The 20,675-nt window shown below is 43.3% G+C and overlaps 1 protein-coding gene across 1 annotated transcript in view; it reads right to left on the bottom strand.

Moving 5' to 3' along the window:
• Positions 1 to 503: 503 nt before the first annotated feature.
• LOC115108136 (roquin-1-like) overlaps positions 504 to 20,675 on the bottom strand; it is a 33,642-nt gene continuing 13,470 nt past the window's right edge. Inside the window, 17 exon segments of the mRNA XM_029632146.2 lie at positions 504 to 7,890; positions 8,835 to 8,926; positions 9,252 to 9,523; positions 9,615 to 9,822; positions 10,174 to 10,320; positions 10,449 to 10,588; positions 10,591 to 10,609; positions 11,140 to 11,516; positions 11,699 to 11,883; positions 11,956 to 12,222; positions 12,419 to 12,531; positions 12,883 to 13,001; positions 13,342 to 13,474; positions 13,574 to 13,774; positions 13,980 to 14,155; positions 14,331 to 14,567; positions 16,176 to 16,296. Coding sequence (XP_029488006.2) covers positions 7,725 to 7,890; positions 8,835 to 8,926; positions 9,252 to 9,523; positions 9,615 to 9,822; positions 10,174 to 10,320; positions 10,449 to 10,588; positions 10,591 to 10,609; positions 11,140 to 11,516; positions 11,699 to 11,883; positions 11,956 to 12,222; positions 12,419 to 12,531; positions 12,883 to 13,001; positions 13,342 to 13,474; positions 13,574 to 13,774; positions 13,980 to 14,155; positions 14,331 to 14,567; positions 16,176 to 16,296 — 2,973 coding nt within the window. The 3' untranslated portion in view covers positions 504 to 7,724.

The raw sequence follows: 20,675 nt of genomic DNA, 5'->3' as shown, positions 1-20,675 counted from the left end.
GTATTTTCTACAGAACTGCCAGACGACCTCATGTGGGTGAACGGCAACATCTGTTCACCCATGAACAGGAACTGGCCATTGTCAATCTAGTGTTGGCGAACAACACCATCCGCCTACATCAACTACGAGGGTAAATCATTACCGATCCCACAACATTCCATAATATCAAGCGTGTCAGTATGTCGACACTGTCGCATCTTGGGTCAACACCAACTTACGATGAAGCAGCTGTACAGGGTTCCATTTGAGAGGAACCGTTTCATTTTGACATAGAAGTGAGATGTTAATGTCCAAGTGTTGCTTCTTATTTGGCTTGTGTGTAGAGTTAACACAATGAGACAAATTCCACAACAAGTGTGTAAGCAATCGCAAAAAACGAATGCAGGGCCAACAGACAAGTTCCTTACGGTTTCCCCCTCCCACTTGCCTCTTCCATGTTTGCGGTAATGCTGCCCATTAGTTGTGTGTTTGTAGAAATACAAATGACAGCTAAAAAAAAAGCATCAGTTTCACAATATTATTTAATTACAGTCCCTGCCAGTAAAGAATCACTGTTGCACATAAGTTACATTTACTTCAAACTTCCAGTTAGTTTACCCCCCCCCAAAGCAATTGTATTATACAAAAATGCAATCCAATTTTCACACAGTGAACTCTTTAACAAAAGAGAAATGGTATAACAGCTACATCCACATTGGAAAAATATTCTAAACATTCCTTAAGGGAGTAGAATATAAAAACAAACATTGTCTTCATCATGTTGAAGTTAAACATGTACCTTCACTTAATTAAGCAAATTCTTACAAGACAACTTGGGTCGTAGTAATCAAAAGCAATTACATTTCCCAAAGCTATTACATGTCCCAATTACAGTTCCCAAACCAATGAGTGTGTTCAGCGTGAACAAGAGAAAAAGAAAAAGAAAAGCGGTCTCTCCCATTGGGACATGGCCGCTCACATGGAAATCAACTCCCAATAATACCCATTGCCTGTCAGTGTGTGAGGTGTTACAATGTGGGTTTATGGTACATTTCATATCCACTTAAAAGTTAAGTGATCCTGTGCTACTTGTTTGCAGCGGTGGCAACAATTAAGCAGAGGTGGGCCACCGCTTTGTAATGAATATAGGGGGAACACTGATAGGATTTGCTAATAAGGACAACTAAATCCAAAGAAGTAGTTCATTCCGCAGTATTTAGTAAAAACTCAGTAAATAACTGAAGACATTTCCTGGACAAGAAAGTAACATTCTTGGAAAATAATTAAGTTACTTGTGTTGTCTTGGTGTATGACTATCCTACTATCAAAATGTTACTGCGTTTACCCAATACGAGTCAATCATCACACACACACACACTTAATTTAAATTAGGAAGCATAAAATAAAAAAAAGACTACCGGGATCTTCTCTCCACAACTTCAAAAAAACGGACAACCTTCTAGAAAGGTTGGAAAAATAAAAGCCCCTTGGAAACGGCAGATGTCTTTCCTCTAATCAAACACAGACCAGACAATGCTACGACAGCCCAAAATATTTTCTTGTTTGGATGAAAGACACAAAATGGCTATGTAAACAAACAGGTGAGTTTCCCGGTATCAATGGATCTTAAATATTAACTTGCGTTGCAGTTTGACAAGTGTAGATTCTGGCACTGAACTCCTTTGTCTCAAAGGATAAGCGGTTCCTGGGCTCTGCATTGGCAATCAGCTGATTGACTCATCTTTGCACAGCTGATATGTAGAGACCATTTAATATAAATGCTGACTCTTGAAGGAGTTTAATTCACAGCGGGAAGTTGATGTACTGTATAGACAAGCCTGTAGGTTTGCATCTTAAACTTTGAAATAGTCAACCTGCTGGAAAGCTGGTCACATTTCTTAAAGCCTCAATCAGTGGCGCTCAACAATAGAACGACTGAGAACAGACAGTATTCAAAAGATAGCAGTGAAGGTATGGAGTGAAGAGAATTCCCATTCAGACACATTAAAAGGATACATTTTCCCACCAATTTGTTTTTCGAAAGAAGCGAATACGTACATTTATAAGGACATATTTAAACATACATGTTTAAGTTTTAATATTATATTAATTTGCACTGGTGCAAAATGTTCACCTTTTTTCAAACACTTAAATATGAAAAAATCATTGAGCAACAGACAGGGCTTTGAACCACAGTAGTTAACTTAAGAGGTAATTCACTTTCCCAGTGCGGGCAATGGCAGTTCCTTCTGGTTAATACCTCGGATCGAAAGCAGTTCTTAGAAACCACAGCATGTTAAATGGACAAACTCCACCACTTTTCTACCTCATTTTCATTATCTCCAGCACAATACCATTGTCAACATATGTGTAAATGGTGCATTTCTACATTTTATTTTTTAAAGTTACATTCTACCCGAATGACATCAAAAGATACATTCTAAAAAGTGATTTTCAAACACTATGCGAGTTGAGGTGACACAGGGACCATGAAAATATCCTCCCTTGGGCTATAAACTCATTGCCGGTTTTAAAAATGAATGTTTATTTTGTTGTTGTAAAAAAAAAAAAAAAACTTTTAATCCTGCTCTGATGTCCAAGAGAAGCATTTTTAAAGGACCTTTGTCATTTTAACCACAGGTCATAGAAACGTGCTGTTTACACAATGTAGATACTGGTTTGGTAATGATCAATGAGGTAAAAAAAAAAAAAAAAAGTGGCGGAATTGCCCTTTAAGAAGTAGCCTAACCCATGAAGCATGGCAATATAACAAACCATTACATTCTTTTGAACCTTCCACAAATTCTGTCTCTACAATGCATTACAGCAAGGGTTTTGTATCCAATCTTTACGATTGTTCAAATGTCAATAGCGCTTTCCCAAGAAATAGTAACACCAAAAATCAACAATAGTATAATGTTACATAGCGATTATACATTAAAAAAAAGGTCCCACCAAAATTGGTGTTTTTAAGATGTCTCGAGAGACCAGTTTATATTGGTCTACAAAATAGTAACAAACACATCAAATAAAAGAGGTGAATAACTGAATAAATGTACAAAGAACGTACATTATTAGTCCAATTCCTCAATAGGGAGTCAAGGCATGGTAAAGATGTACGTTGACCCACGTTCAGAGTGATCCCACAAGTTGGTAAATTAGCATCCCCTAGCGGCTAACACACCGACAACTCTCAACCAGGTCCTCAGAGGACTTCTGTAAAAAGGTGTCTGCACACCTCCAAGACAAAAAAGTGTGCATTATTAATCCACATTCAGAGAGCAATCACTCAGCCTTTTATGAGGAGACATGTTGCCTTGATGATGACGCTGATGGGAGGAACATACAGCATGTCCAAATACATCAAGCCGTCTGATACAACCGTACGTCCAAATGCAATTGGAAGGATTGTTGGAGTTGAATTTTACTCAATGGTTTGACAGATATTTGTAAGCACTGCTCTTCAGATAACAGAAGTGACGCTCCTGGCATTAATGCAGGCTTAGTGGTACCAGTGTATTCTTGGTACGTCTCAGGGCTGTCAAAGCCACAGAGGTCAAACAGGTCAGTGTGATTTAGACCCAACTAAGCACATACATGATCAGTGTTTCCCCTGTGATTTTTTTTGCGCAGTTGTGCCAAAGTTGGGAGGGGGAGGCGATGGTATGGGACGGTCTCCGACCAAATGTTGAGGCCGTCCTCTTGGTCACAGAGATAAAAAATAATAAAAAGGTATGTTTTAATGCAAATTTCCTGCAATTCTACACATTTTGCCATGGCTTATGCCGTATTAAATTAACATAGGGGAAACACTGCATGATACATATATAATAGTCTTGTGATTACGCCAATGGTTGTCACTGACCACAATTTCCCCAGACATTTAAATATTTGTGTCTGTAGTTCTGTTCAGCCCCCAAACTACAGGTGCACATTTTCCACAATGATACATACTTTCTATTTTCCTATGAACTTCTATAACTACTACAACCACCACCACAATGGCTCTACACTACAACACAATTCATTTCCCACTATGACAATAGTTTGAAGTCACATTCGTGCCAAAAACCCAATGATACAGAGGTGACTAAAGCGAGATAACGTAGTCATTGATAACAAACATGCTTGATGCCATGCCAACTTATCATAATGATTCACAAAGGGATTGTGTCATCATATCCTTGAAAATCTGTTTTAATTTATAAAAAATACGATGAGGTATGAAGGGACCATTGGTTATGGTTAGCATGAAGAGTAACGCAAACCGCATTGAGTAATCTACATTATGGTCTGATTAACAGTCATTTTCCATAATATTGCTAGCTAGAATGCTAACAAACAAATCTAATGCTCTGAAATTAGTACAGAAAACGGTTAAACGAGTGAATGCTCAAAAATATCGCAACCATTGAGGTCCAATGAATATTTCAATGTCATGTGCACAGAACGTCTATAAGAGAAATGGACTGAAGTCAATGTCATTGTCTGGCTTTGCAAAAAGCCAACACAGTATAGGTTGTGCACATACAGTGTAAGCTGTTTCACATCTCAAATAAAAACCTCAAAGTGAGATGTAACTAAAAACATGTATAACATACTTAAATATTTCCATGAAGACAAAGACTTGATTAAAACAAGTGACTATTCCAGTCGTTGGATATCTTGTGAATTCAAATGGAATAGCCCAGCCATCATTTCACAATGAAACTTGAATACATTCTGTGAATTCATTTTTACCTAGAAGGCAAGCAAACTTGTTGTTCTTAATTTCATAGTCTGCGTGTATTTGACAGTAACATTATCCGCATGACATTTATTTATTGTTAAGTTTCATTTTTTAGGGATACATAAGCAGTGAATACCATTCAGTACCAGGTAGTTAACTAAAGATGTTGACTTACTTGAAATAAATGCAATAACTGGTTAGTACTATTTAATATTTCTACTGACGAAATAGGATTGTAGGAGAGGTGTAACCGACAACACAAAAAGGTGATTGCTAGTGTCAAACGTGACTGCACTATTCCAAATAGTTAAATATTTCGAAATATCAATTCAAATTGCAACATCAATGCAAGGGGTGCATCATAATGCACATTATCCAACTGCAAAACTTACTGCACTTTGAATTCGTTCATATTTAGAAAAAAACAACACTTATTTGGCAGCGACAAAATGTCACTTTGTCTCCTCCCACCCTGCTGAGGTGGTTCTGCGGTTGTTGATCCAGTGATACGAACTGCTTAGCTACCTCTAGCTCTGCCATAGCCCAGTTCAGTGGCCTGTCCCCACCTACGCACTGACCCCCCCCCATCCAGAAATGATTAACCCCTCCAGGAAAATAACAGAAAACCTTTCACTAGAGCAACTTCTTGGAAGTTAAAATAAAAACGACACAAATGTCCGCTGCGGTTGGTGAAAAAGGTGATCAGAGTGGAGTTGAGGAACTGAAATAGGAATTTGCCTTTCCTGTCATTCACCGTGTTATGGGTATGTGATATAGCATACCGTGACACATTGGTGGAGGTGAACCTCCACCCAATTATATATATTTTTTAACTAGGAAGTATACAGTAGATTGATGAATAAAAACAGTGGCTGTTTTAACCCTGCTCTGTACATGATCAACTCTATTATGGCCTTAGGGAGCAGCCATGGCTATCTTCGACTACACATTCTTAAAACAGAATGCGGGTTGTAAGTTTTACCTTTCAATGTTATATCCATCCTCAGGATGAAAATACATATGAATAAATACATATCCTCAGTACAAACAATCCTTAAAGCTATGAAAGTGCAAAAAATACGCTTTGTAGATCAATGTCTCAAATTCTAGCCATGGTTAATGTCTGGCTTCATTCCTCTGTTTCTTTTTACTCCATCTTCCCATCTCTGGCCACCCAATCAACAGCAGACGAATGCTTGACACGTGACTCCCTCCCACCCAATCCCTCGCTGCATTTAAATTACCCCCCAAAAAGAAAAGGAAAACTGCTTGAATGCCAAGCCTAAATGTACACTGAGTATACCAAACATTAGGAACAGCTTCCTGATATTGAGTTGCAACCGGTTAAGCCCTCAGAACACCTTCAATTTGTCCGGGGACGGACTCTACAAGGTGTCGAAAGCGTTCCACAGGGATGCTGACCCATGTCGACTCCAATGCTTCCCACAGTTGTGTCAAGTTGGCTGGATGTCCTTTGGGTGTTGGACCATTCTTGATACACACGGGAAAATGTTGAGAGTGAAAAACCCAGCAGAGGTGCAGTTTTTTGACACAAACCGGTGCGCCTGGCACCTACCATACCCCGTTCAAAGGCACATCATTTGTTTTGCCCATTCACCCTCTGAATGCCACACATAAACAATCCATGTCTCAATTGTCTCAAGGCTTAAAAACCCTCATTTAACCTGTCTCCTCCCCTTCAGCTAAATTGATTGAAGTGGATTTAGGAAGTGACATCAATAAGGGATCATGGCTTGTCATGATCATGTCATGGAAAGAGCAGGTGTTCTTAATGTTTGTGTACTCAGCGCATATCCTTTTCCCTGTTTCACATCAGCCTCATCCCAAAGCATGGATGGCAGAGGCTGTAGTAAATCTCCTTTTCCAGAGTCTGAAGGTGGTTGTGGTGGTGAGGGGGGGGGTACCAAAAGAGGTCCAAGCCACTGAACTAACAAAGGGACGCCTTTGTCTCGTCTAGTTTGTTACAGTTTCAACAAAATCTCAATACTTCCCAGTTGAAAAGTGATAATTCAATATCTTCAATATGTAGCGTCTTGGCTTTATAAAACTTATTCACAGCCAGTTGTCAACAAGTATTGTTTCTATGAAATGGAGAGCTTTTGACCAGATGTGAAAGTGCTCCTTCAACAGAGCACCAAGTATGAAATCCTCAAGTGGCAAAAGAGTGAAACTTAACGAAACGCTCTACATGTTTTGTCTGCGAATAACATTGCAACTCAGCTACAAGAACTTACAATTAATTCCAAATAGAAAGTCTGCATTTTAGAACTTGTATATACGCTAAGCACGAAGATTGTTGTTAGGGATGCTACTAAAAATGTAGCACATTGTGAAGCTAACGACAGATGTTATGTCAATGCGATTATGGGGGCCTTGTCTATTTGAAACCAAGGAACTGGCCTCGTCTTTATATTCTTCTTCTAATCAGTATTGGGTTCACGGAGCATAAATCTCAAAACCCTTGGTTTCCAAGGCAGTGAGAGATTGTATATGACAAAACATTCATCCACAGAATAACAAAAATTAACAAATGAAAAAAATATCAAATTCACGGCAGATACTGCTTAGTTGTAGACAAACTAAAGTTGCGAGTGTGCAATTTGTGTTGTATCAAATGAAGCGCCGTTGTCTATGCAGGCACTACGTCCACATTTGCATATCAGTGGCTTTTTCAGTTACTTAAGATATTAATAGCCCTTATATCCCAAATCCCTGTAAGAAACCTAGAACGGTCTCTCACCATTGTAAGCGAGGAGAGAGACTGCGCCTCTCTCCACATGTTTTGTGATGGGAGTTAAAATGCTCTTAGTGGCTTCAACCAGATCTTGCAAATGTGGATTTAGTTAGGGCAGTTTGGAGGACCTGGTTGTGTGTTCCCCTCTAAATGTTGGAAAGGTTTAAGCGTTCAGAGGATGAGGGGTTCCCCAAGGCTCTGTGTGCGACACTGACTGGTTGGTTGTAGCAGTGGTTGTAGTACCAGACTCCAGTTGTGTGGCTAGGAACACGGGTGGACCGCGATGTTCTCCTGTCGGTCAGTTCCCCCGATGGTGGGGAGGTCTGAGGACAGGCTGAGGGACGAGGTATTGCTGGTCAGGCAGGACAAAATGCTGCCGGCCGCACTGCCATCCAGCAGAACACAACTGGAACCGTTATAGCCCTCACTGCAGGGAATAAAAGGTCAGAGAGAGACAACATTATGAACAAAACATTTTGTATTATTGTACAGTATCAGTCAAACGTTTGGACACACCTACTCATTCAAAAGGTTTTAATTTATTTGTTACTATTTTCTACATTGTAGAATAATAGCGAAGACATCAAAATCATGAAATAACACATATGGAATCATGTAGTAACCAAAAGGTGTGTTAATCAAATCTAAATATTTTCTATAATAAAGAAAACCCCTTGAATGAGTAGGCTAAAACCTTTGACTGGTAGTGTCTGTGCAGCAAAGCTCCCCAACCTGACAGAGCTTGAGAGAATCTGCAGAGAAGAATGGGAGACCTAACTTAACAAAATGAGCAGGGGAAAAAAATCAAGGGGTCTGAATACTTTCTGAATGCACTGTATACTTCCATTCATTTTTGGTAACAGGGACCTTCAGACGAGTCTTGTGGGAGTCCTAGAGCAAAACAACCGACATGTTCTGTACGTGTAGCCCAAATTGTTTCCGACGCTACAGACAGAAGTTGGCAGACCGGCAGAGAACACCATCGTGTTTGTGAGAGAGTCTCACCTTTCCACAGATTGGTCATAATAGTTTCTAGGCCAAACCGTTCAGATGCTACAGACGTAGTTGTGAGAAGACAGACTTTTGGGATGTCTCATGGTCCGACAGACTCTGCCACCTTTCACTGCAGATGCGGAAGTGCGACATTGGCGGATGCGATGGATTGAGACACATCCAAAGCAAAAAACTGGTTCTAGCTTAAACTGACGGATTTTGATGGGGAATTTTTGATTTATTATGCTAAGTAGATTTTAGTTGGGCCCCGGAAATCAACTCTAGGGGGTTAAGGGAGATTTATGGGGCACACTAAACGGTTCCTTATGGCACAGCAGTTGAAATAAATGACTACTAGTCTCCCAATGTGCGGTTTACCTGAGAACCAACGAGTGCTCCTCTCTCTGCATTTTGTTCTCAGTGGGCTTCAGCTTGTATGCCCCGCTCCCATCATGAGACACATGGTTCTCCTGCAAGGGGACAATGGCACCACTGTCAGTTCACCACAATAGTGACTGGGAGACTGGAAGCTTGTATGTTTTGGAGTCTACATCAATATGGTCTTGGTAGAAAAGCTTTCAGGCTGCACCTGTTCGGCGCGCTTGTGTTTCACTCTTTGTCTTATAAGTGGGATAGCAGTAGGTGACATTAGCCCAGGGCTCGTTCTGCCCTGCTCCTGTTCGCAAAGCCTTTTTTAGAGATCAAAGCAGGCTGTGTGTCTCCCTCTCCTGCTTCAGTCTGTCGCTCTTTCTATCTACATTTGGCAATTTCTGTGCCCCCTTCTCTCTCTCTCACCAGGGCTATCTGGCGGGTCCTCTTGCCAATCTCCCTCTCCACATGGTGGAGCTCCAGGCTCAGCTGTTGGCTGGAGACGCTCCCCGACGACCACTCCCCCGGGCTGGGTTGGGCTGCCTGGGCAGTCTGCTTGTTGATCTGCCGATTGACCTGCTGGAGCTCCATCGTCAGCTGCTCCCTCTCCTGGACTGGCCTTTCACTGAGGTGGGCCTGAGGGGGCTGGGTGTACGGGGCAACACCCCACCCTGCACCGTTCCCATAGGGGTAGTCTGCTGTGGTGGACAACAAGAGCAGGTCAGACTCTGACAAAATGGAGTAAACAGAGCAAAAACCCTAAAAGGTGTGTATGTGTTCTCCCTGTACCTGTTGCAGCGGTGTGTTTGGGGCTGTTGGTCCCCTGTGGGGGGGTCACGGCCTGCCCTGGCCCGGCCATCTGGTAACCCGTCTTGGGGGTGCGGGAGATCACCCCGAAGCGCGACACAGTGGGCAGGGAGCCGAAGGGGATGATAGGGTCGTCGTCTCTGGCCTCGGCCGACCTGCGCTGGCCCTCCGCACCTTTCCCCTCAGTGTTCTACAACACCCAGAGTTATTATGGTACCATTATAAGATGTACAGACCCACTCCACTGAAACTAGGAAAACTGTAGTTAAAAGACTTTTGTGAGCTTAACCGTGTTCTGAATAAGTCACAGCACTTCTTCTATAAGTGACCTTTGATCAGTCAACAAGGACAACCAATAGAATAGTAAATGCAAGATAACCATCTTGTCCAACAACAAAAATGAAAGATGACATTTTGGTCTATTACAAGCTTTTGGAAACTGTTTTGAGCTTGGTCGAGCTTTAGATATTCAGATTTGGAACTTTATTAAGTGGTCAAGCTTTACACCAACAGAACATAGAATGATTGATTGATGACTCACCATCCTCTCCATGGTGTCTTTAGACTTCCCCTCCTTGCTGCCAATGTAGGAGCCAATGGTGTCACATGACCAAGGAGAGTACTGGCTAGCGTAGTCTGGCTCACGGTACTTTGCAAACACTTGGGAGTTCTCCATGTACTGCTGTTGCTGACACACACAAACACACATTATTATTAGCTAACTCTTCCTTTAAGTGACTAACTGCTGCGGTAGTACGTGGGGCGAGATGCCACTGCGTACTACCATAGAAACACTAGACGAGTGTAGCCTCTTACCTCCTGTGTGTAGTTGGACTCGTAGGTGTGTGGCAGCGTGGGCGAGGGGGCAAAGGGTGGGGGAGTGACCTGCTTCCTGTCCTCCAACTGGGCCATGATCTCCTGGCGTCGGCGGTGCAGGTAGTCCAGAGTGGGAGGGGCTGGGGCCGACTGTAATCCTCCTGTACAACAGGACATGTGGACACCTTTACTGTAGTGCACTTTTTGCAGCTTTGGAAAAACATTTTTTTGCAGTGGATTTATCCTGGACAGTCTTATGAGGATTTTGACCGGTCAATGTTTTTAATTTGCTGTTTTATACTCTTGTGAATTCAATGGTTTTTACTAGATTACTTGTAGTTGTTCATGTTGTCTGTCTGTAATTTTTTTGTAATAACTTGGTGCTGCCTATCTTGGCCAGGGCGCTCTTGAAAAAGAGATTTTAATCTCAATGAGCCCTTTCCTGGTTAAATAAAAAGTAAAACATTATACATTCTTGACACTTCCCGATATGTAAAATATATAAATGTGTTGTTATTACGCACGCAAGACTGTATGCTAAATGGCATATCTTGTGATAATCGGCTGAGTAATGTCACTACTCAATCTGGATAACGCTGATGACTAAACTCCTAAAAGGTAATTGCATAGGTGTTTAGAGTTATGGATATTGTGATTTAGAAAGAGCCTAGTACTGCAGACGTGTGCCTACCCGTGTGGAGTAGGGCCTCATGTGGGAGCCAGCGGGCTGGTAACCCTCGGGAGGGTATCTTTCTCTGGAGGCCTCGTCCGCAGGCATGGAGGAGAGTTCCTCCCGGTGGGGATAGGTTTGTGGAGGTGGCGGCGGGTAGGAGGGGTGTCGACGGCCGTCGTAATGAGGGGGAGGTGGGTAACCATGGGGGTTGGCGTTGGAGAAGTGGGGACCCGAGGGCTGTGGGGGAGGGGGACACTCATGCTCCTGTGGGTAGGTGCCGGGGTAGGGGGACTCCGGGTAGGCAGGCATGGCCAGGTCGTTAGGGGGAGGGAGGTTCCGAACGTAGCGGGGCTGGGGAAGGTACTGGGAGGACTGGTAGGGGTAGGGGGGGTTACCTGAGAGGACATAGAAGAGCGTGGCAACAGGATTGGTATTAGATAAGCACAATAGAACCACACTGGGAGATTTACAAGACTAATTGCTCCCAGAGAGAAACACTTCCTTTCGTCAGCAGACGCGTCATAAGCTTGAGATACATAGGAAATCACGGGAAAAAGAGTGGTCTGTTCTGCCTTACCTGGGGGGTACTGGGTGGACTCGTACTGCATGGCTGATGGTGGTGCCCTGGGCTCAGGGGGGTAGAAATGTTCACCCTGCTGTGAGGGGTACATGGGGGGCCCCCTGGGCACTGGCTTATGCATGGCCAGGTGGTCCACTGCCATCCTGGGGTGGGCCATGGACCGATTGGGCACGGGATCCAGTCTGGAAAAGACAGAGAATTTCAGTGTGTGTGTGAGTACGTGTAACAGACGCTGTGTGTGTCCATCTACTCACAAGTCAGGGGGAGAGCCGGGGGCACTGTGGCTTCCCTGGGACTGGGGCTTCCGCATAATGGGCTCATAAGAGGGGTCGGCCCCGCGGGAGATGAGCTGGGGCAGGGCGGAGCCTGTGACTGATGCCACCATGCCATTGGTCAGGCCCTTGTGGGCCAGCCCCTCCATCATCCCCACCTCCTCGGGCAATAGGCCCACCTCGTTGAGCTGCGTCAAGGATAGGCTGAGGGGCCGTCGGGCGGCCAGACGCTTGTTCATCTTACGATACCTTCAGAAAGGAGGAGAAATACATGGTTAGTGAAAGAGGTTGACATGATTGTTGTCACACTATCAGAGCAGATCTGTGCAATGAACAGTCAACGTCTCATTGACATCAAAACATAAAACAAAACATTAACTGTTAAGTAAAGTTGGGAATATGCCCAACGATCCCCATTGGGAGTGGCTCACGGTGGAATACTCACTTCTCTAGCTCGTCCTGAGAGTGGGCGAAGGTGCAGCTGGCTCCTCGAGGACAGCCCCCCTTCTGCTTCATGTCCCGACACATGTACGTTTTGTATTTACTGTGCTGGGGAGGCTGGGGAGGAGCCACCACAAGGGCATGTTAATAATGGAAAATACAAAAGGTGTTATTACTGTTAAGATCACGAACCAGCAGACAGTCATTGACTGATATTATTAGCTTTAACAAGTATCAATCAAGATTCAAACATTGGTCATATGCATTAGGCACCAAACAGAAGGAAAAGAACCTGACAAACAGGAAGGGACTACCTGGGCTTGTCTAATAAGAAAAACACTCCTTACATTTTATGTCGCAAAACATTTTCAGTTGCGTTGCCCTAATGAACACGACCCTGGGATTATCAATAATTTCAGCCCTATTCCACTGATATGCTTTGGGGGGATTGAGTATCTAGAATCAGACCTGTTGCGTGTCGCTCCCCTTCTTGCTGTGGTTCTGGATGAAGTCCACCAGGCCGTGCACCACCGTTTTCACCGCCACCAAGCCCGTGTCCAGCAGCTCCCACGTGGGGGGAGGGGAGTCTAAGATGGAGGACAAGACAGGGTATTTTTTGGGGTCAAATGCAGTATACTTGGAAGAGCACTGGGGACCCGATCTAATAGGCCCTGTGAAAGTGATGGCGACTTGCTTGCACGGCAGTGTCGCTTACAATTTTTTTTTAAACGCATACAATTTGGATTCCTTTTACTGATACATAACTTTTAAAGTGAGCGCGGTGAGGGCTTTTCACACTGCCGAGCCAAGCCAAACAAAACTGTACTGAGTGGACATTGTGTACAGACAACATCTGGGCCACCACAGTTTGGTACGGGTAGGAACGGTAGTTTGAAAAGGGTATTGATGTACTGTGAATGGACCAACCTGGGCTGGGGTCGATGTTGGCAAGCAGCTCCAGGTGTGGTCGCAGACGGTTCAGGTTGGCTGGGTCGCCTGTCCTCTGCAGGGCGATGGTCAGCTCCTGAACGCTCTGAGCAAACGACGCTGGCGTCTGCAACTGACACACACACACACAAAATCTCTGTTCAAATACACAGCAACACCACTAGGGCTCACATTTAAGTTACATCAAAATACACACACACCTCCAACATACCTTGTCGATGATGGACTGCATGTGGGACTTGTGCGACTGGTCCCCATAGAGCAGAGAGGACCACTGGTCAGGGGCGATGCGGAGGCCACCCTCCATGGCGATCTGGACAATCTGGGAGTCATGTTCGCGCCGCAGTGCCTCGTATGTCCGGAACTCCTCCTTCAGCTGCATCAGGGACGAGTCCTCGTCTCGCTTGGTCACCTGAAGACACAAGGTGACAGACAGGACATCACGGTTGTGTTCATTAGGCACCAATATGAAGAACATGCACTGAAAGGGATTTTTTTATTTTTCGGTTTCAGTTGTGTGCCCTAAAGCAGTAGGCCCTGTAGAGGAGCTGCACCACATGGCCTATGTTGGTCTTAGAACCGTGTTTAGGTGTATGTTTGTAGGTAGTCAGACCTACCTTAAAGCAGGAGGCCCTGTAGAGGAGCTGCACCACGTGGCCTATGCTGGTCTTAGAGGCCTGGGGGAAGCGTGGCTCTAACCTTTGGACCACAAACAGCACCAAGACCTTCCTGGACAGAGCGGAGCCGTCCTCTAGAGCCAACAGCACCAGCTTCAGAGCCTCCTCCTGCATCGCTACAACAACACATGCATAATATTTTCACATGCTTCCGATAGCATTCATTTTCTCAGTTGTTCAGGGCGGATGTAATTGAAACATTTGTCATTTGGGCCGTGTGTGTATGTGTATGAGTGGCTTGCTCGCTATTTTGCCCGCCTGTGCTTGCGCTTCTGTCCGTTTGTATGTTACCTGGGCCGAGGAATTGGCAGCCTCTTGCTCTGACTGCAGCCCACAGGTTGGAGGAGAGCTGCTGTGGGTTCTGGTGCTGCAGAATGAGCTCAGTGACGGTGCGCTCCCCTAGAGACCTGGCCGCCCGCGTGGCCCTCACCCGGCCCTCCTCCTCCACCAGCTGACAGTGCACCAGGGTCACCAGCTTCCTCTGCATGGGCCGGCTCAGAGAGCTTTGTGCACCGCTGGTGCTCAACCCTACACCCGGAGAGAGAAGATGAGGGGTGGAGTGTGAGAGAAGGCTGGGGTTGTATCCATAGCAACAGTAAGGGAGGAGTTGTGAAACAAGTAAATACACAAGGATCAAAGCAAATGGATAAGGATGAGAGGAAAGTGTGAGGCTGTTTATACCGTATGCCAAGCTATTCCCGAAATACAGTGCTGTGAAAAATAATTCTCTATTTTTGCATATTTAAAAAAAAATTTTATACTGAATGCAATCAGATCTTCAACCAAAACCTACTATTAGATAAAGGGAACAAATAACAATTATATACTTATTTGATAAACAAAAGCAATGCAACACCCAATTCCCCTGTGTGAACAAGTAACTGCCCCCTTCCACTCAATAACTGGCTGTGCCACCTTTAGCTGCAATGACCCCAACCAAACGCTTCCTGTAGTTGTTAATCAGGCTCTCGCGTCTCTTCCATGCAGAACTGCTTTAACTCAGCGACATTTGTGGGTTTTCAAGCATGAACTGCTCGTTTCAAGTCCTGCCACAACATCTCAATTGGGATTAGGTCTGGACTTTGACGAGGCGGTTCTGCATGCAAGAGTGGGCCTTAATTTTTCCACAGCGATGTGAGAGACTTTTTTATTTAACCAGGTAGGCAAGTTGAGAACAAGTTCTCATTTACAACTGCGACCTGGCCAAGATAAAGCAAAGCAGTGCGACAAAAAACAACACAGTTACACATGGAATAAACAAAAGTACAGTCAATAACACAATAGAAAAATCTATATACAGCGTGTGCAAATGGAGTAAGGAGGTTGAGAACAAGTTCTCATTTACAATTGTGACCTGGCCAAGATAAAGCAAAGCAGTTCGACACATACAACAACACAGAGTTACACATGGAGTAAAACAAACGCACAGTAGAAAAACAAGTCTATATACAATGTGAGCAAGTGAGGTGAGATAAGGGAGGTAAAGGCAAAAAAAAGGCCATGGTGGCAAAGTAAATACAATATAGCAAGTAAAACACTGGAATGGTTGATTTGCAGTGGAAGAATGTGCAAAGTAGAAATAGAAATAATGGGGTGCAAAGGAGCAACATAAGTAAGTAAATAAATACAGTAGGGAAAGAGGTAGTTGTTTGGGCTAAATTATAGATGGGCTATGTACAGGTGCAGACTGATCAACAACTACTGGAAATATTTGGTTGCAGTCATTGTAGATACATGTGGCATAACCAGTTAGTGTAACGGGGGAAATGACTTTTTCCACACAGGGGGATTGGGTGTTGCATAACTTTGTTAATTAAATAAATTAAACAAGTATCCACTGTTATTTGTAAACTCAGGTTCCCTTTATCGAATGTTAGGTTTTGGTTGAAGATCTGATAGTATTAAAAGCATGCAAAAATAGAGAATCAGAAAGGAGGCAAATACTTCTTCATAGGCACTGAAGACTAGTGCACTAGAATAGAATGTGGATTGTCATGATACAAAGGGGGAGTGTGTGAATCTGATGCTATTAAATATGATATGTTGAGAAATTAATGCAGGGTGAATAGAAGCTTTTCCCATAATTAATGAGCCATGGTTGTGACGGTGAGCAGGATGAGGTGGTGTCTGACTGACCTCTGCTGTTGCTCAGTGGTTTCAGGTACAGAGCCAGCTCCTCCACACAATCACTGGCTTCCTCATAGTGGGCTATGTCCTCTGGCCCCGTCAGCAAGGTGGTAGGCTGCCGTTTGGGCACCTGGGGAGACAAAACAGACACACCATGGTCACAACACACACGTTTAAATATAGTTTCCATTTCCATTGTGTGTGTGTGTGTGTGTGAGAGAGACACTGCATATAAACGGACTGAATTTAAGGGAGAAAAAAAATGATACACTATATTAATGTTTTGATTAATAAAAGTGTACAACCATTCCAATGGGTGTATCCTAGTAGGCAGTAGGGAAAAAATCATCTGATCAACCACTTGGTAGATGCAAGGTGGAGCATGTCTTGTCACAGGGCAAACCACACCAGTAATGGTGGTGCAGGGGCCAGACGTGATGAAAGAAAAATCTAAATGGAGGATAGATGGTGTGATGGGGCCAAACGCTCCTTCGGACCATTAAACAGTCCGGAAGAGAAGCACTGTCCTGCACACTTGCCTTCACAAACATCTGACACGTGATCGAAAGAAGAGTCTCTTGCAACTTGATACACAAGTGCAAATTACCACTGTCAAAAGAGTGGAGCGATGGATGGAGGAATAGGGAGACCTTCAACTAGAGGTCGACCGATTCATCTGCATTTTTGGATGCCGATTGCGGCCGATTACATTGCACTCCACGAGGAGACTGCTTGGCAGGATGACCACCTGTTACGCGAGTGCAGCAAGGAGCCAAGTTAGGTTGCTAGCTAGCATAAAACGTATCTTATAAAAATGATCAATCTTACCATAATCACTAGTTAACTACACATGGTTGATGATATTACTAGTTTAACTAGCTTGTCCTGCGTTGCAAATAATCAATGTGGTGCCTGTTAATTTATCATCGAATCACAGCCTACTTTGCCAAACGGGGGATGATTTAACAAAAGCACATTCGAGAAGAAAGCACAATCGTGGCACGAATGTACCTAACCATAAACATCCATGCCTTTCTTAAAATCAATACACAGAAGTATATTTTTTTCAACCTGCATATTTAGTTAAAAGAAATTCATGTTAGCAGGCAATATTAACTAGGGAAATTGTGTCACTTCTCTTGCGTTCATTGCACACAGAGTCAGGGTCTATGCAACAGTTTGAGCCGCCTGGCTCGTTGTGAACTAATTTGCCAGAATTGTACATAATTATGACATAACATTGAAGGTTGTGCAATGTAACAGCAATATTTAGACTTAGGGTTGCCACCCGTTCGATAAAATACGGAACGGTTCTGTATTTCACTGAAAGAATAAACATTTTGTTTTCGAAATGACAGTTTCCAGATTTGACTTTATTAATGACCAAAGGCTCGTATTTCTGTATTTATTATATTATAATTACCTCTAGTTTCAACCTGGTCTCAAGAGTATTTTGTATTATTCTGTACGTAAATCCGATACATTCCATTTAGTATGATATGTTACATTTCGAATGGTATGTATTCATTTGTATGCCCATCACCAATTTCAAATATGTTAAATTACAAATCGTATGATATGTTACAAATTTGCAATAAGTATGATATGTTATGAATTCTAGCTCGTCGAATAGCATTAGCTTGCTTGTTAACGTTAGCTAGGGTAGTGGTTAGGGTTAAGTTTAGGAGTTTTGTTAAAGGATTAAGGTTAGGGTTCGGTGAAGGGTAAGCTAAAAGGGTTAACTTCTTATGGCTGCGATCAACATCCGGGGAAATCAACATCGGGATCAACACCCGGGGAAATTTCAGAGCGACAAACTAAAAATACAACGTCGTAACATTAAATATTCTTGAAAATTCAAGTGTCTTACATCCTTCAAAAGATTAGAATCTTGGTAATCAAACTGCGTTTTCTGATTTAAAATAACTATTAGAGAACAAATGCCATGCTTTTGTTTGAGAAGAGCGATCAACAACAAAACTTTTTCTGCCATGACAGTTTTGACACATTCACATCTGAAGGTAAAATTATGACTTACATTCTGATATCTTGCTCTTATTTCTCATCCTAAGCGTCCCAGTGATCAAATGAAGTGCCGTTTTCTTTGATAAAATCAATTTTTATAGCCTAACATGAAACATTTTGTAAACCGCTTGTGTCGTGAATTCCATCTCTATCAACTTTTGACGAAGCATTCGACGTAATTACACACAGTAAACAATCGTTTATCTAGTCATGGTTGGTTTCATTGCAATCCTCTGGATGTTTGCAACACAGCCAAACTTGATTGTTTTTGCGAGGCGTATTGACTGAAATTAACCGATTTGAAGACAACAACCAATGACCTTATTGCGCACCAATAATATTAGCGTAGTTTCGTTGATTGACTGTATTTCTGCACAATGACTACTGATCTTCTTGAAATCTAGCTTGGTAGATAGCCAATGAGCTGAGGTAAACACCAGTATGTGATGGTTATGGGTTGAACCACCATCCCTTGTTTGTAAACGCACGCGTAACGAACTTCATTCGCCATTGGCGATCAGACTTGTTGCAGTCACACTCGTTACGCACAGCAGTATTTTGGAAAGTAGTATTTTGGAAGGTGTTTTTTCGACAATTTCATTGAAGACATCATGGCGAATAAATCAGGAAAACCGAAGTCCAAGTAGACAGATTTGCACCAGATTACAGAAGAAATTGATCGAGAAAGTGAGACAGATTTGTTGTTTGAAGAATCTTTGAGTGAGCATAGTTATGATTCAAACACTGTGGAGATGTTTCTGCAAGGAGAGGACATAATTATGGACTGGTAAGTGCTAATGCCGTTGTTTGAGATTTAAATAATTTGATTTTTTTGTGCAAAAATATTATTATTATTTATGCATTTATTTTTTGCAATTTATAGAAATATAATCAGTAATTAAATGTGTAAAGTACACCTTGGCTATACATGGTGTGTGTGTATGTGTATGACCCATAACCTGTGTTTGTTTGTGTGTGTATATATGCATGTGTGTGTGTGTATATATATATATATATATATATATATATATATATATATATATATATATTCCATGTCAGATATATGATATATGAATTAGCCATTGGGTGCTGTTGGGGGAGGGCAGGCCCACAACAATGGCAGGAATTGAATGGAACAGCACTTCACCTTAGTGACTGTTCCCTCTGCTCTATACAATACATATGTTTATTTTACATGATGATAAAAGGCTCATACATAACAAATATTTTTTCAGTGTTTTCTTTCACAGTGATAGCGACTCCGACTGGGAGCCCCTGGTGCCAAGGTGCCCACCCCCCACAGAAGCGGGTTCATCCAGCCCGACCCCTGCTGTCTCCGGCTCCACACCTACCCCCGCCCGGCCATCTAGAGGTGTGAAGACACTAACACAGAAGCGGAGGAAGGGGAGTGTGGAACCTGCTGGCAGAGAGGTAGAGGGGCAATGGCACTCTGTGCTGGAGGAGGATGTGGAGCCACGTCCTCCAAATATTCAGACCAAAAAGGCCACCAGGACCTCAGCTGGACATGACCTCGAAATACAGCCCCATGCAACTTTTTTTCACCCCAGCAGTTGTTGATTCGCTGGTGTGCAATACAAACAAGTATGGGGCTAGGAAGCAAGCAGGCAAGAAAGAGGCATGGAAGCCCATTTCCATGTCAGACCTTTTCTGCTACCTTTCACTCACATGGGGCTGGTGAAGTTAAAACCCCTAAAGGATTACTGGAAAACATCCCCACTCTATCAATTGCCTTTCCCCCCCACTGTGATATCCTCTAAAAGGTTTCTAAATATCTCACGGGCACTTCACATCAGTGACCTAGAACTTGATGAGGAGAATGACAGGAGGAGAGGCACCGTAAGGTTTGACAGGCTCTGCAAAGTCAAACCTCTCTACCCCAGCATGGTTGAGGCCTGCAAGATCCATTTTCAGCCCACCCAGAACTTGTCCATAGATGAGAGGATGGTAGCCTCAAAGGCCAGAATTGGCCTAAAACAATACATGCGTAACAAACCAACAAAATGGGGTTACAAGCTGTTTGTTTTGGCTGAAAATGTGCATACACATGCAATTTCTTTGTTTATGAGGGGAAAAGCAGTTTTGCGACCGGTAAGGGACTCAGTTACGATTCCGTGATGGAGTTATTGGATTTTCAACTGCTGGGGAAGGGCTACAAACTATTTGTGGACAACTTTTACACAAGCCCTACCCTGTTTGCAGACCTGAGGAAGCTGGAGGTGTGGGCTTGTGGCACCATTAGGACCAACAGAGTGGGCTTTCCGAAGACAAAGGTAAATGACATGAGGGCTGAGCGGGGTACCATGCGATGGATCCGTGAAGATGGCCTGCTGTTTGTGAAGTGGATGGACACCAGAGAGGTGGTGATGTGCTCCACTATCCACAAGTCCTTCAGTGGCGATCACCCTCAGGCGTGTGAAGGACACTACTGGGGCATGGACCACCAAAAATGTCCCCATTCCTGCA

This window comes from Oncorhynchus nerka, linkage group LG24 (genome assembly GCF_034236695.1).
Source record: "Oncorhynchus nerka isolate Pitt River linkage group LG24, Oner_Uvic_2.0, whole genome shotgun sequence".
Taxonomy (NCBI): domain Eukaryota; kingdom Metazoa; phylum Chordata; class Actinopteri; order Salmoniformes; family Salmonidae; genus Oncorhynchus; species Oncorhynchus nerka.
The sequence above is the reverse complement of the archived record's forward strand: the minus strand, read 5'-3'. Positions and strand labels throughout refer to the sequence as shown.